This window comes from Jaculus jaculus, chromosome 7, assembly GCF_020740685.1.
Source record: "Jaculus jaculus isolate mJacJac1 chromosome 7, mJacJac1.mat.Y.cur, whole genome shotgun sequence".
Taxonomy (NCBI): Eukaryota; Metazoa; Chordata; class Mammalia; order Rodentia; family Dipodidae; genus Jaculus; species Jaculus jaculus.
In genome coordinates, this window is record NC_059108.1 from 10,297,511 (window position 1) to 10,314,627 (window position 17,117).

Below are 17,117 nucleotides of genomic sequence, written 5' to 3' on the forward strand. Positions count from 1 at the left end.
TGAACTCTGCACTACAATACCGACCTGCCAGGCAAGATGTGCCCACATGGTACAAGAGTGCCATGCCTCTTATGGGACTAACCAGCCATTCAGTGATTGGATTTGAAGCCGAAAGAATTTATTATACCTCGTACTGAAAACCTGGTCAAAAACCTGTGGCCAAGGAGGTCACAGGCCCTAGTGGGGAAGCTACTGTTACAGTTTTGCTAAATGGACATGATGGGTCTGTCAAATGACTTTTTCAAATATTTGTCTTTAGGGCTGGAGAGATGGCTTAGCAGTTAAGGCACTTGCCTGCAAAGCCTAAGGACTCAGGTTCAGTTCTCCAGATCCCACGTTAGCCAGGTGCACATCATGGCACATGCATCTGGAGTTTGTTTGCAGTGGCTAGAGGCCCTCATGTGCCCAATCTCTCTCCCTCTGTATCTAATAAATAAATAAATAAAATGATTTTTAAAAATTGTGTTTATGTCCACAGACTCATGCCACTGACAGCTTTGGTTAGAGAAGCATCTTTCCACGACGGGTAGCAGTGACTGTGGGGACTCATAACTAGTCAAAGTTCTGAAAATAACTGATTGTTGATGCTCATTCCTAAATGGGACACCTATGCCACCCCCTCCAAAGCAAAGGAAACATCACAGAATAGGGGGCAGAAAGAGTATAAGAGCTGGAGGAAGAAGTGGAATGTTACAGAATGCCATCTTCCAGGCATGGCATTCCCAGTGCACTCCTGCATGCTCAGCAGGCGTGATTACCTGCACAAGATTTACACAAGATTGCTCCTATCAACACTCTGATACAGAGGGCGAGAGGCTCACCCTCCCTGAGGATGTATAGGCAGTTCATGGTTACTAGGGAAGGAGAGGTTTCCTTCAGGGGTGTGGATAGCCACTAGTAAGTTGCTCATGTAACTAACCCCTCATGCATGCCTTTATAAGGAACCCTAATTAAACTTATTGCTACACCAAAAAGAAAGCGAAAAAAAATGCATGAAAAGAGAAAGAGGAATAAAGGAATAAGATAGGGTGACGAGGGATGAGTATGATCAAAATGCACACATATACGTATAGATGTCAAAATGAAACTCACTATTATGTTTAATACATGCTGATTTAAAGATTACACACACACACACACACATATGTATGTGTGTGTGTGTGTATATATATATATATATTTTTTTTTTTTTTTTTTTTGAGATAGGGTCTCACTCTAGCCCAGGCTAACCTGAAATTCACTACATAGACTCAGGGTGGCCTCGAACTCATGTCAGTCCTCCTACTCCAGCCTCCTGAGTTCTGAGATTAAAGACGTGCACCACCATGCCCAGCTAAACCAAGATCCTTAACAGACATATGCTTTGGTTTAGCCCCAATATAAAGGTAACCAGAAAGCAGAAGTGAATAATAGTCTCAAAAGAGGAAGGGAAAATGAATGTGCTCCAAGATTTAGAACAAACTCAAGATTTTAGAATGAAATCAAAACCTTGTTTGACCTTGAGAAACAAATATATTCTTTCTCTCAAATAAATAAATAATATTTTTTTAAAAGGGCTGCAGAGATGTCTTAGCAGTTAAGGCTCTTTCCTGCAAGGCCACAGGACCCAGGTTTAATTCCCCAGTGCCCACATACGCCAGATGCACAAAATGGCACATGTGTCTGGAGTTCATTTGCAGTGGCTGGAAGCCCTGGTGCACCCATTTTCTCTCTCTCTCTTCTATCTCTCTCTCTCAAATAAAAAAAGTAACTAATTATTTTTTTTTAAACACAAAGTCAGGTGTGGTGGCACACACCTTTAATCCCAGCACTCACAAGGCAAAGTTAGGAGGAGTGCCATGAGTTTAAGGTCAGCCTGAGACTACGTAGTGAATTCCAGATCAGCCCAAGCTAGAGTGAGACTCTACCTCGAAAAAAAAAAAAAATCAAACAAACAAACAACAACAACAAAATACAGGGGCTGGAGAGATGGCTTTGTGGTTAAGGCACTTGCCTACAAAGCCAAAGTACACAGTTTCAATTCCCCAGGACCACGTAAGCCAGCTATACAAAGGGGCACATGTGTCTGGAGTTCATTTGCAGTGGCCGAAGGCCCTGGCATGCCCATTCTCTCTCACTCTTCCTCCTTCTCTCTCTCTCAAATAAATAAATTTAAATTTAAAAAAATACAAATGTATGACTGGCAGAAGTCAGTCACAGAGCTCTCCTTTCATACCTCAGTCCTTTAAAGAGCATGAAACCCCTGCGAGGCCTTTAGAGTTCCATTCTCTGTGTGATTTCATTATATCTAAGAAGAGCCAGACCATCCTGGAGCATTAAAAGAAAGGCGGCCTCAGAGTCAAGCCACGCGCAGTGGTCACTGCCTCTCGCCCGAGCCGGCTTCAACGACAGGCGGACAGCAGCCTGCACGCGCAGTACACAGCTAGAGGCCTGGACTGCGTCCACACATCCTGGCTCAGATGTTCTTATCCAGATAACGAGGCTACTGTCCTCTACTAATAATCAATGTCTTTCTACAATATTCTGTGGCTATCATCCAACATTGCATGTTTTTATGATCATACTGTGAAACAAAAAAAAAATTAATAAATCAAATCAAAGCTGGGAGTGGAGGCAGATACCTTTATTCCCAGCACTCGGGAGACAGACATAGGAGGAACACTGTTGAGTTCCAGGCCACCCTGACACTACAGAGTGAATTCCAGATCAGCCTGGGCTAGATCAAGACCCTACCATGGAAACACACACACACACACACACACACATACCTAAAGATAAAATCAAATGTTCTCTACCCAAGCATTTTCCAGAAAGAACTTGCTTGTTACTTTAACAAGAATGAAATAAAAATTTTATAACTTTTTTTTTTTATAACACAGTAGCTAATTAGAAACTCAACACTTAAGAAAAATTCTCGGGCTGGAGGGATGGCTCAGTAATTAGGAGCACTTCCTGTGCAAGCATGAGGGCCTGAGGGGGCGGCTGGAGACAGCCTGAGTTTGAATCCCCAAGACCTACAGAACGCCTGTGCAGAGCCACACACACCTCTGTAACCTGTAGGGGAGCAAGCTCCAGAATCAGTCAGAGACTGTTGCAAAGAAAGCCAGACAGGTGGGCTAGAGATGGCTTAGTGGTTAAGGCGATTGCCTGTGAGGCCCAAGGACCCAGGTTCGATTCCCCAGTACCCATGTAAGCCAGATGCACTAAGTGGCTCATGTGTCTGGAGTGTGTCCACAGTGGCTGGAGCAGGTGAGTGCTGGAGGAGGTGCACCTGATGTTCTCCTCAGCACACACGTACCTCAGCACATAAAGGAGCAAGCACCAGGCTGGAGAGATGGCTTAGTGGTGAAGGCGCTTGCCTGCAAACCCTAAGGACCGAAGTTCAATTCCCCAATAGCACATAAGCTAGATGCACAAGGTGGCGCATGCATGTGGAGTTCATTTGCAGTAGCTGGAGGCCCTGGCATGTCTGCATTCTCTCTCTCTCTCTCTCTCTTTCTGTATCTGCCTCTCTCTCTCTCACAAATAAACAGATAAATTTTTTTAGAAAGGAACAAACACCACACACACACACATACACACACACACACACACACACACACACACACACAATCTCTATATTTATTATTTGTTTTTACATTTTGCCAGTCACTCAGCTGTCATGACTTTCCTCCCTCTCCCAGTTTCCCTACATTTCTCTACACAATACATATTTAATTTACATATATGCTTTTTTAAGTGAAGGATTTTATTTTCAGGTTGGTTTTAAATTTACAGAACACAATTAAACAGAAAGTACAGGAAAATCTCAAATGTGCCCTTCCCAACACACATTCTTCCACTTTATTACTGTCTTGCACAGGTGTAGTATGTGATAACTGATGAAATAATACTGATGCATTATCATTAACTAATGTCCATTGGAGTTCCCTTTTTGTGTTGTACTTGCTATGGGTTTTGACAGATATATAACATCCCCTAACTCTATTTTTAGTTCATGATTTCACTAGAGATAAGAGTAACCGGGCTGGAGGGATGGCTTAGCGGTTACGGTGCTTGCCTGTGAAGCCTAAGGACCCAGGTTTGATTCCCCAGGACTGACATAAAGGCAGATGCACAAGGTGGCGCATGTATCTGGAGTTTGTTTGCAGTAGCTGGAGGCCCTGGCACGCTCATTCTCTCTCTGTATCTGCCTCTCTCTCTCAAATAATAATAATAATAATAATAATAATAATAATAATAATAATAATAATAATAGAGTTACAAGACACCAAGCCGGGGCGTGGTGATGCATGCTGGTCATCTCAGCATTTGGGAGGCAGGGGCAGGAGAATCTCAAGTTTAAGGTCAGCCTGAGTGAGCCAAAGAATAAAAGAGGCATTTCAAACGAACCCCATTTTGTGCGTGAAAATATGGCTCCAAAGTCCTTGTGCCCCCCCGCCCCCCCCCCCGTGCCCTTTCTCACCTGTTCTGTAGGTCAAAGCGTGGCTGGCAGCCCAGAGAGCTGTGTTTGAAGACCCACAGGCAGGAAATGTTCCCGGGGATGGAAACCAGCACCTGCAGCGTGACGGACGCGGACGGGTCCACGTGCACGGCGGCCGCTTCGTACACCGGCCCTCTGCTCCCGGGCCTGGGCACGCACCCGAGGTCCTCCGGGGACTCCGGCACCTACGTTGTACACAGAGCAACGTGAACTCACGATTTTTATGGTTGACGTGGCCTCTCAGCACGGAGCCTGTGTCAAATACATGCGTGCTGACATTCTGCACCCAGCCCCTGAGTGTGCTGCGACCTATTAAGAACATCTTGCTGGGGCTGGAGGGATGGCTTAGCAGTTAAGACGTTTGCCTGCAAAGCTAGAGGACCCAGGTTCGATTCCCCAGGACCCGCATTGGCCAGATGCACAAGGGGGCGCATGTATCTGGAGTTCATTTGCAGTGGCTGGAGGCCCTAGCATGCTCATTCTCTCTCTCCCTCTTTCTCTGACAAATAAATAAATAAATAAATTTTTTTTTTTTTTTTTTTTTTTTTTTTTTTTTTTTGGTTTTTCGAGGTAGGGTCTCACTCTGGCTCAGGCTGACCTGGAATTCACTATGTAGTCTCAGGGTGGCCTCGAACTCTCGGAGATCCTCCTACCTCTGCCTCCGGAGTGCTGGGATTAAAGGCGTGCGCCACCACGCCCGGCTCAATAAAAATATTTTAAAAAATAACATGTTGCTGACTGAAAATCCTTCTATGAACAATTCTCCACAGGAAAAATTAGCAGCCTTGGGTTACATTTCCAGAGTGTTAGATGCACTGTGATAGATTAAACTGTAGGCCCCCTCCACCCTCAGAATTTAAACATCGAGGGCCGGAGAGATGGCCCAGTGGTTAAAGTGTTTGCCTGTAAAGCCTAATGACCTATAGCAGTGACATTAAAAGCAGACACACAAAGTGACACATGCATCTGGAGTTTGTTTGCAGTGGCTAGAGGCTCTGGTGTACCCATTCTCATTTTCTCTCTCTCTTTCTCTGTCTCTCTCTCTCTCTCTCTCTTGTTACAAGTAAATAAACTTTAAAAACAATTTTTGAACACTAAGGTCTTAGCCCTCAGTACCACAAACAGACCTTCTTTGAACACAGGGCCTTTTTTGTTTTAAATAAAGTTTCTCTTTTATTTTTTTATTAGAGTCAGAGATAGAAAGAAGTACCCACATAAAGCTGGATGCACAAAGCGGCACATGCACCTGAAGTTCATTTGCAGTGGCTAGAGGCCCTCATGCACCCATTACATTCTCTCTCTCCTTGCAAATAAATAAATAATTTTTTAAAATAGACTTCTGGTTAAGATGGTGGCATAGTAGCCACACCAAAGCAGCCTGGGAGTGGGGAGGAATAAGCAGAAAAACACAATACACTCTTCTACCAAAATGTGAAGGTGGGTGACTTCAATACCCCATCTCATCAATTGACAGGTCATTCCAGCAAAAAAACAGAGGGGCTGCAGGAATGGCTTAGCTGTTAAGGTGTTTGCCTGCAAAGCCAAAGGACCAAGGTTCGATTCCTCAGGACCCACGTTAGCCAGATGCACAAGGGGGCACGTGCATCTGGAGTTTGTTTTTAGTGTAGTTCAATGGGAGAAAAAGATACCACCAGTGAAGATACTCAACAGTGGACACTGCAAGCCTTATAATTGGCCAGCCAGGCCAAGTGAGCCAACGGGTGCAATAGTGGCACATCTGTCCTGGTGAAAACCAACTGCCCTCCAATTGGGCTGGAGGCCTGCTCCATGGGAGGGAATACATCCCTGATACTGAAAATTTATAACAGGGGTAGTCATGAGCCCTAGAGGTATAACATCTGCTGATGTCTGGATAAATGTGTATACTATGCTTATCAAACTGCCCAGTAAGCACCTCTCTTAATATTCATACCCTTATATTAATGCTACTCTCACTTTGGGTAGAGAATCTTCTCTTTTCAGATAGCAATGACCTTGGGACAACTCAGAAGGTATCATATGCTGGAAAGAAGTGACTGGAGTACTGAGTAACATCTTGATCACACCTTCCCAAGGCTCAGGGTATAATGCGGAAGAGGTGGCAGAAAGAATGTAAGAGCCAAAGGAAGGGTAGAACTCCTTACAACGCACTCCCTCCAGACATAAAATGCTCTGGATATCCATGACCTCATAGTGCCTGACACTACCTACACAAGACCATCATAAGAGGAGGGAAAGATCATGACATCAAAATAAAAGGGAGACTGAGATGGGGAGGGGATATGATGGAGAATGGAATTTCAAAGGGGAAAGTGGGGGGAGGGAGGGTATTACCATGGGATATTTTTTTATAATCATGGAAAATGTTAATAAAAATTGAGAAAAAAAGACTCTACCAGCAAACTATTAGAGCTGATAAACACTTTCAGCAACATATCAGGATACACAATTAACACACAGAAATCAGTAGACTTCCCATATACTAACAACAAACATGCTGAGGATAAAATAAGGAAAACACTCCCATTCAGTTGCCTCAAAAAAGGATAAAGTATCTTGGGCTGGAGAGATGGTTCAGAGGTTAAGGCTCTTGCCTGCAATGCCTAAGGACCCAGGTTCAATTCCCCAGCATCCATGTAAAGCCAGAGGCACAAGGTAATGCATGTATCTGGAGTTTGCAGTGGCTAGAGGCTCTAGGGTGTCCATTTTTTATCTATCTATCTGCCTCTTTCTTTCACTCTTTCTCTTAAATAAATACATAAACAAAAATAAAATATTTTAAAACTACCTTGGAATAAATCTAATCAAGGAAGTGAAAGATCTCTACAATGAAAACTTTAGAACACTTTAGAAAGAAATTGCAGGAGACACTAGGAAATGGAAAGACATCCCATGTTCTTGGATTGGAAGTATAAATATTGTGAAAATGGCAATCTTGCCAAAAGCAATCTACACATTTAATGCAATCCCTATTAAAATTCCAATGGGATCCTTCACAGAAATAGAAAAAAAAAAAAAAACAATACTAAAATTCACTGGGAAGCACAAATAATGTCAAATAGCCAAAACAATTTTGAGCAACAAAAATAAGGCTGGCAGTACCACAATGCCTGATTTTAAGATACATCACAGAGCCGTAGTAACAAAAACAGAAAGGTGCTGGTACAGAAACAGACATGTAGAACAATGGAACAGAATAAAGGACCCAGATGTAAACCCAGGCAGCTTCAGCCATCTGACTTTTGGCAAAAATGCCAAAAATGGGCTGGACAAGGTGGCACATGCCTTTGATCCCAGCACTCAGGAGGCAAAGGTAGGAGGAGTGCTGTGAGTTCAAGGCCACACTAAGACTACATAGTGAATTTCAGGTCAACCTGAGCTAGAGTGAGACACTTCCTCAAAAAAAAAAAAAAAAAAAAAAAAAAAAAAAAAAGCCAAAAATATTCAATGGAGAAAAGATAGCCTCTTTAACAAATGGTGCTGGGAAAACTGGAAATCTGTATGTAGAAAGACAAAAATAGATTGTTATCTCTCTGTATGCACAAGTATCAAGTCTGAATGGATCATGGACCTTAATATCAGACCTGAAACTCTGAAACTGCTAGAAGAAAAAGTAGGGGAAACACCACAACATATTGGCACAGGCAATGACTTTCTGAATAAAACCCCAGTTGGTCAGGAAATAAAACCACTAATCAACCACTGGGAACTCATGAAATTATAAACCTTTATAAAGCAAAGGACACTGTGAATAGAGCAAAGAGACAACCTACATAATGGGAGAAAATCTTTGCCAGCTACACATCTGACAGAGGATTAATATCCAGGATATACAAAGAACTAAAAAAACAGAACAATAAAAAAATCAACCCAATTTAAAAATGGGCTATGGAACTAAATAGAGTTCTCAAAGGAAGAAATACAGATGGCATATAAACATCTAAAAACATGTTCTACATCCTTAGACATCAGGGAAATGCAAATTAGAACTACTTTGAGATTTCATCTCACTTCTGTCAGAATTGCTAACATCAAGAAAACAAATGAAAATAAATGCTGGCAAGGATGTGGATAAAGAAGAACCCTTCTACACTGTTGGTGGGAATCCAATCTGGTCCAGCCATTGTGGCAATCAGTGTGGAGGTTCCTGAGACAGCTAAAAATAGATCTACCATATGACCCAGCTATAGCGCTCCTAGGCATATATCCAAAGGACTCATCTCATTTCCTTAGAAGTACGTGCTCAACCATGTTCATTGCTGCTCAATTCATAATAGCTGGGAAATGGAACCAGCCTAAGATGTCCCTCAACTGATGAGTGGATAATGAAGATGTGGCACATTTATACAACGGAGTTCTCTTCAACAGTAAATAAAAATGAAATTTGCAGGGAAATGGGTGGATCTGGAAAGGATTATACTAAGTGAGGTAACCCAGGCCCAGAAAGCCAAGCGCCACATGTTCTCCCTCATATATGGATCCCAGCTACAGATGTTCAGGGCTGGGGACCCAGTCCAGGACCTTGTGCGCATGCATGCACACACACATGCACACGCACACACATACACACACACACACACACACACACACACACACACACACCAATACAGGGTAACTAGCAGGACAGGTACTGCTCCTGTACCAGATAAGAATGCGTATCACATAAAATACCCAGAGGAGCCATGGCAGATCCAGCAGCTTACAAAAAAATAATATGGCTTCAGGCTAGAGAGATGGCTTAGCAGTTAAGGCACTTGCCTGAAAAGCCAAAGGACCCAGGTTTGATTCCCCAGGACCCACATAAACCAGATGCACGAGGGGGCACACACATCTAGAGTTCATTTGCAGTGGCTGAAGGCCCTGGTGTACCCATTCTCTCTCTCTTTCTCTCTCTAGCAAGTAAATTTAAAAAAAAAATTTTTTTAAATATGGTCTCTAGAGCCAAATGGCTACCACTATATTTTAGTATTACTTTACCATGGGATGTGATGACTTCCCGGCTGATGAATCATTGTTTTTATGATTGATTAACACACACTTGATCACTGGAAGATCTTGATTGGTAATAGCCCCGAACATCATTACTGACAAAACAACTGTAAAACAAAATCAAAACAACCATGTTGGTATGCGCACACCTTAAGCGGAAAATATGTATTTATCCTACCCCAAAACAATAAGGCAGAATGTAATCAGGGAAAACTGACCAACAGGAGAGCGTGGAGGGACCACAGTCTTACAAGGTGTAACACACTACACCTGGTTCTGTGTTTCATTTCCTGAGACAGTACCTCACTCTGTTGCCCTCGTTGGCCTTAAACTCAAGCACAGGATCATTCCACCTCAGTCCTGGTTTTATAGATGTGTGGCCCAGTCCCTTGGAATGACTTTTCTTTTCTGCATGAGTACGTGTGTACAGTATGCATGCATGTGCATACATTCACATGTGTGTGTAAGTGCATGGGTGTGGGTGTATGTGAGCCTATGTTTGGAGGCCAGGGGTCACATTGGATGCCTTCTATCAGTCCCCACCTCATGGTCTTGAGAAATGGTCTCTTGCCGGGCATGGTGGCGCACGCCTTTAATCCCAGCACTCGGGAGGCAGAGGTAGGAGGATTGCCATGAGTTCAAGGCCACCCTGAGACTACAGAGTTAATTCCAGGTCAGCCTGGACCAGAGTGAGACCCTACCTCGAAAAAAAAAAAAAAAGAAGAAAGAAATGGTCTCTTACTGAACCCATAGCTCACTCATTCAGTTAGACAACATAGCTAGCTTCTAAACATTTTTGGGGGGAGGGGGGAAGTTTCAAGGTAGGGTTTCACTCTAGCTCAGGGTGAACTAGATCCGACTATATAGTCTCAGGGTGGCCTCGAACCCATGGCGATCCTCCTACCTCTGCCTCCCAACTACACTATTTAAATGTGTATGTGTGCACGCATGTGCGTGCATGTGGCCAGAGGACAGCCTGTCATTCCTTAGAAACACCATTCACCCTTCCTTTCCTTCCTCCCTTCCTCCCTTCTTTCCTCTCTTTCTTTCTTTTTGTAAAAAGTTTTTTATTTTTAGCCGGGCGTGGTGGCGCACGCCTTTAATCCTAGCACTCGGGAGGCAAAGGTAGGAGGATTGCTGTGAGTTCGAGGCCACCCTGAGACTACATAGTGAATTCCAGGTCAGCCTGGGCTAGAGTGAAACCCTACCTCAAAATACCAAAAAAAAATATATATATTTTTTTTATTTACTTACTTGACAGAGAAAAAGGGAAAAAGACAGAGAAAATGGGCACACCAGGGCCTCCAGCCACTGCAAATGAACTACAGACACATGTGCCCTCTTGTATATCTGTCTAACCCTTGTGCATCTGGCTAACGTGGGTCCTGAGCAATCGAACCTGGGTCCTTTGGCTTTGCAGGAAAATGCCTTAATCACTAAGCTATCCCACCAGCCCCTAGAATCCATTTTAAATTAACTTTTCACGTGATTTGGCATATGGATCAAAGTTTTACATACGAATACATTTGAATAAGAATATCTAATGGTTTTAGCATCATTTGTTGAAACACCTTGATTTCTCCACTGAATTGTTTTTGTACCTTTGTCAAATAGATACATGGACCATCTATTTCTGGAATCAGTGCACTGTTCCATCAATCTATTTATTTATCTAGGTGTCAATTTTGTGTTTTCTTCATTACTGTTACTCTACCGTAGCCTAGAAAGCAAATAAATAATCCGCCCAGTGTTGTGCTTCTTTGTAAAGTAGAATCTTTGAAAGTAGGACCTTGTAAGATCTCTTGCCTTAAATATGAATTTTAGAATAGAACCAAGTTAGTTTCACACAAAAGATCAACAGTAGGAACTGTGTGTGGTGGCACACGCCTTTAATCCCAGCACTTGGGAGGCAGAGGCAGGAGGATCGCTGTGAGTTGGGATTATACACTGAGTGCCAGGCCAGCTTGGGTTAGAGTGAGACCCTGCTTCAGTAGGAAAACAGAAAAAGAAAAAGGAAATAAATAAAAAAGGTCAGCAGTAATTTTCAAAGGGATTTTTTGAATCACCAGATGAATTGCAGCTTTATTTTTTTTTTGGCCAAATCTGACAAGTTCTGCCTTTTAATTGTGGTATTTAAGTTATTTAAATTCATGAAACCATTGGTGTGATTAGGTTTAACTCTATCTTTTGGTCTCTGTCTCACTTGTTCTTCATTCCTTTGCCTCTTTTTCTGCCACCTTTGAAAGTAACTGAATTTTTAATTTTTTTTTTTTTTTTTTCCCAGTTAGAGTCTCACTCTTGCTCAGGCTGAGCTGGAATTCACAAATGTAGTCTCAGGATGGCCTCGAACTCATGGCGATCCTCCTACTTTTGCCTCCCAAGTGCTGGAATTAAAGGCATGAACCAGCACGCCTGGCTCTAAATTTAACTTTTTAAACATAAGTTGTAATATGTCGGGTCCCCCCACCCCCATTTCCCTGCTGGGCCCACCTCCATTCGGTTATTGGTGTGCACTGTGGGGTGATTAGGGCCTCTGTCTCTAGGGGGCGCTGTGCCTCATGGTATTTTCTACCTGTCTTGTGGCTCTTACAATCTAACCCTCGATCCCATTTTCTGCAACACTCCCTGAGCCGTTAATTTTATTTTAACGGTTCCACTTCGTTTCCATTCCTTACTGTCACTGGCAATGCATTTTTAAATTTTTAGCAGTCACTTCAAAGTTTGTAGGATGCAACCTTTCCTTCGCACTATGTACCTTGAAGTAACACCACACCACCTCAGGGAAAAGGAGAACTTGCGACAGCGTTTCTATTCCATCCCTTTCAGGTGTTGTGGTGTGGAGCCCTGCATTTCTACATAAATGATAAGCCCCACAAGACGTTGGCATTATTTTTGTTTTAGTCAATAATGCTTGAAGGAAACTTAAACAAGAAAAGACTACTTCTTTTTTTCCTTCGAGGTGGGGTCTCACTCTGGCCCAAGCTGACCTGGAATTCACTATGGAGTCTCAGGGTGGCCTCGAACTCATGGCTATTCTCCTACCTCTGCCTCCCCAGCGCTGGGATTAAAGGCGTGCGCCATCACGCCCGGTTTAGTTATCCTTTCTGTTTCTCCTTCTCTTAGGTAGACCCAGACTCTCATCTTGTTTTCTCCCTGTCCAAAGGTCTGCATTTAACATTTCCTATTGCTGACTGAGCAATAAGTTTATTTTTTTCCAGATTTTGTACATCTAATAAAGCGTCTGTTTCTTACTCATTTTTTACATTCATATTATCTTTCCTTCAGTTCTTTAAAGACACTGTTTCACTGATGTGTGTGTGTGTGTGTGTGTGTATATATATATATATATATATATATATATATATATATATATATATATATGTATTTAAATAGTTAAATAAAAAGTTTAAAGTTCTGATTAAGGTATATTTGAAAATTAAGCTAAAAAAAGGAAATGATTATATTGTTAAAGACCAATATTATGCAATTATTAAAATAAAGTATTAAAATATGATTAGTTAAAATAATTCATTTCTGCCAGGCATGATGGCACACACCTTTAATCCCAGCACTCAGGGAGGGGGATATGGCAGAGGTAGGAGAATCACTGTGAGTTCGAGGCCACCCTGAGACTACATAGTGAATTCCAGGTCAGCCTGGGGTAGCACAAGACCCTACTTTGAAAAACCAAAATAATAATAATTCATTTCTGGTTTCGGATTTATAAGAAAAAATGCTTTTTCATTCTTATTACGTGGGTATACAAAAATGCCAAGTTTCAATCTTGCTTTCTAAAACTGCCTTACAGATTCAAGTAAAAGGTCAAAATTGTAGATAGTTTCTAAGGGATTATGAGATTTAACTCTTTAACAAGCTGATTAATGTAGGTTTACTAACACAGCACAGGGCTGCTGATATGCTCTGTCAGTATTTGTAACTGTTAAGACACAATACACATGCTTTCTGTCAAATACAGCTTCATGGGTTTTCATATGGAAATAATTTCTAGAACTGGGCATGGTGGCACACACCTTTAATTCCAGCACTCGGGGGCAGTGGTAGGAGTATCACTGTGAGTTCAAGGCTACCCTGAGACTATATAGTGAATTCCAGGTCAGCCTGGGCTAGAGTGAGACACTACCTCAAAAGAAAAAAAAAAAGGAAAAGAATTTCAAATTTTATAATGAAAACAATAATGACAATAAGAAAAATAATGCAGAAAGGGACCATCAAGTAAAAAGATATATAAATATCAAATACAAAGTATGTTTCCAGTAAAGAGGTTTAAAAGAAAGGAACATAGTTTTTAGATAAGAAAGGACTTTGTAAGGTAAAAGATTGTTCCAATCTCTAATAGAGATTAAAGATAAACTAGAAATTGTAAAAAGTTATGGGAGTTAAACTGAAAAAGGTTTACTATCTTATAACAAAGATCACTATTATTTAATCTCATAATACAAAAATGCTAAAGATGCCTGTGGTTAAAAAGGATTGACATAGGAAGACTTTAATTCTCTGAATTTTTGTCTCTTGCTTAAATGCTTGCAAGATAGGACATTGTTCATGGTCTCTGGTAGCTCTCTCATCTTCACAAGCTCTTTCAAGGATGTAATTCAGGCCAAGTGTGGTAGTGCACGCCTTTAATCCCAGCACTCAGAGGCAGAGGTAGGAGGATCACCATGAGCTCAAGGCCACCCTGAGACTATATAGTGAATTCCAGGTCAGCCTGAACTAGAGTGAGACCCTACCTTGAAATGCCAAAAAAAAAAAAAGAATGTAATTCATTTGATAAGTTGGTAAATTTTTAATGTTGTCACGCCTCATGAAATCAAGGTTAAAATTCAGTTATACTTGTTTTCTACTATGCCTGTTAGGCTTTTAGCTACTATGGAAACTGGGTCTTCACAAAGTCAAGATTTATTTAAAATGATTTTGTTGTTGTTGTTGAAGTTTTATCTAAATGTTACCTGAAAGCCAAAACCAGGAGACTAGTGTAACTGACTTTTTGGGTGCTCAACAGCCATACTTAAAAGCCAAAGCCAATGAGGACGGAAGAGCTAAAAGCTAAAGCCAATGAGGACGGAGGAGCTAAAAGGGCAGCCAATGGTTTAGTCCCTGCATTCAGGTCAAGCAGGCACCAGGAGACAACTGGACTCCTCTAAAGGGTTCTACCACTCCATCAATCTTCCTTCTGAAGCCCCTACAACAGTCGAACTCCATCTATCCGGGTCCTCTTTGATTATCTGCTAAAGCCGAAAAGTCACCAAGAGTAGAAAGTACGAAAACCCCTCTTCATATCACTCCATCCTGAATATCCAGATCAAGTTGACACCCATCTCCTAAATGAATTTAGGGTCTCAACTCTCAAAGGAGAGAACTATAGATATCTAGGCAGACATTAGGCTTGGAGGTCATTAAAGGACAGGTCCAATTTCCTTTGTCCATGGTATTATTAGAAAGGGAAGAGCCAGGCTCCTAACCAGAGAATGGAGGTATGAAAGATTAATATACTTGTAAATTAAATGTTTAAATAAGAAGTTTAGATTAAAGTTCTGATTATTGCATATTTGAAAATTAAACTTAAAAAGAGGACATGATTACATATATATATATTTATAAGAAAGAGAGATTGAGAATTGGCATGCCAGGGCCTCCAGCCACTGCAGTCAAACTCCAGACACGTGTGCCACCTTGTGAGCATGTGTGACCTTCTATATTTGTGTCATCTTGTGCATCTGGTTTATGTGAGATCTGGAGAGTCAAACATGGGTCCTTAGTCTTCACTGGCAAGTACCTTAAATGCTAAGCCATCTATCTCTCCAGCCCACATAATTATAATTTTTTTAAAGCAATTAAATTTCTAAGGTCAATGTGGTTCCAGTCTTAGCAATGCATACAAAACAGTTCATTTTCCATTAAATTGATCCTTTATTAACATGATATAACACCCAATTCCCTGTTTACAGTGACAGGGTTCTTGAAGATTGTTGTGTTCTTAAGTGTTTTTCTATTGGGTAAAACCTTTATTCATTGAATAGAGAACTTATTGTAATCAATAAAAAATGGGTCTAGCCAGGCATGGTGACGCAGGCCTTTAATCCCAGCACTTGGGAGGTAGAGGTAGGAGGACCCCTATGAGTTTGAGGCCACCCTGAGACTACATGGTAAATTCCAGGTCAGTCTGGACTAGAGTGAAACCCTACCTCAAAATAAAAAAAAATTGGGTCTAATTATACTACATTCCATTATGCCTAAAAGATGAACAACTGATAATAAATTGTCTAGATTAATCCAAGTTTTTAGCTTTTTCAGCCTACCATACTTTCATTAGTTCTTCTAAATTTAAGATGTCTTTTTTAAAATTTTTTTTGTTCATTATTTATTTATTTATTTGAGAGCGACAGACACAGAGAGAAAGGCAGAGAGAGAGAGAATGGGCGCGCCAGGGCCTCCAGCCACTGCAAACGAACTCCAGAGGCATGCACCACCTTGTGCATCTGGCTAAGTGGGTTCTGGGGAATCGAGCCTTGAACCAGGGTCCTTAGGCTTCACAGGCAAGCGCTTAACCACTAAGCCATCTCTCCATCCCTAAGATCTCTTTTGATAGCTGAAATTTTTCCTGGTATAGTAAATGAGAATACCTATGTGCTAAGAAGTAAGTCCACCTTTCTTTCTTTTTGTTTTGTTTTTCCAGGTAGGGTCTCACTCTGGTCCTGCCTGGCCTGGAAGTCACTATGTAGTCTCAGGGTGGCCTCGAACTCACAACAATCCCCCTATCTCTGCCGTCCAAGTGCTGGGATTAAAGGCGTGCACCACCACACCCAGCTTTGAGATACTTTTTTAAATCTGTGAAACACTCAGAAGCTAGCATTAAAACAATGTATAGCCGGGCATGGTGGCGGAAACTAAATAACTAAATAAACAAACAAACATGTGTAAGAGCTGGGGAAATGGCTCAGCTGTTAAAGGTCATTTGCCTGCAACACTGACCATCTGTGTTCGAATCCCCATACCCACAAAAAGCCAAATGCACAGAGTGGTTTAACACATCTGGAGTTCATTTACAATGGTGGGAGGCCCTAATGTACCCATTTCTCTATCTTTCTCTCCTCGCAAGTAAATAATGAAAATATTTTAAACAAAACCAAAATGCTGTTGTTTTTTTTTTTTTAATCAAACAAAGCACCACACTTATGTGTAATGAAACCTTTCTTACAGAAGGCAGATAGGATCTCTGAAGATCCATGGCTCTCCGTTGCAAGCAGGCACCAGCTGGTGTTGAGCGTCAGTGGCTGAGGGAATATCCAAACAATGTTAGCAAGGGCCAAGACTACACGCAAAGATTCTATTGCTTGTGTTAGCTGTTTCCTCCAAAGAGCAAGGTTGGGCACAACACCATAGATAGGAGGCGCTATCCCATCTAATCTTCTGTATCTCTTACAGATATTTTCTGTGAAATATTGCTTCTTCTTTTTTTTTTTTTTTTTTTTTAGAAATATAACTGTGGTATTTGAAGATTTTATACCTGATTAGATGCAGAACTAGAGGAAATATGAGCTGATAAAAGCTTCCAAGTGGGCCAGGCATGGAGGTACAATCTTTCAATCTCAACACTCGGGTAGGAGGATTTCTAAGAGTTCAAGGT

The 17,117-nt window shown here is 41.6% G+C and overlaps 1 protein-coding gene across 1 annotated transcript in view; it reads right to left on the reverse strand.

Annotated features, from left to right (window-relative positions):
• The window catches only part of Flt3 (fms related receptor tyrosine kinase 3), a 100,150-nt gene that overhangs the window by 61,336 nt on the left and 21,697 nt on the right, over window positions 1–17,117 (reverse strand). The window contains exons 2-3 of the mRNA XM_045154476.1: window positions 9,522–9,579; window positions 4,466–4,668 (exon numbers count right to left, since the gene is read on the reverse strand). Of these exons, the coding sequence (XP_045010411.1) occupies window positions 4,466–4,668; window positions 9,522–9,579 (261 nt within the window). The remainder of the gene's footprint in view (window positions 1–4,465; window positions 4,669–9,521; window positions 9,580–17,117) is intronic.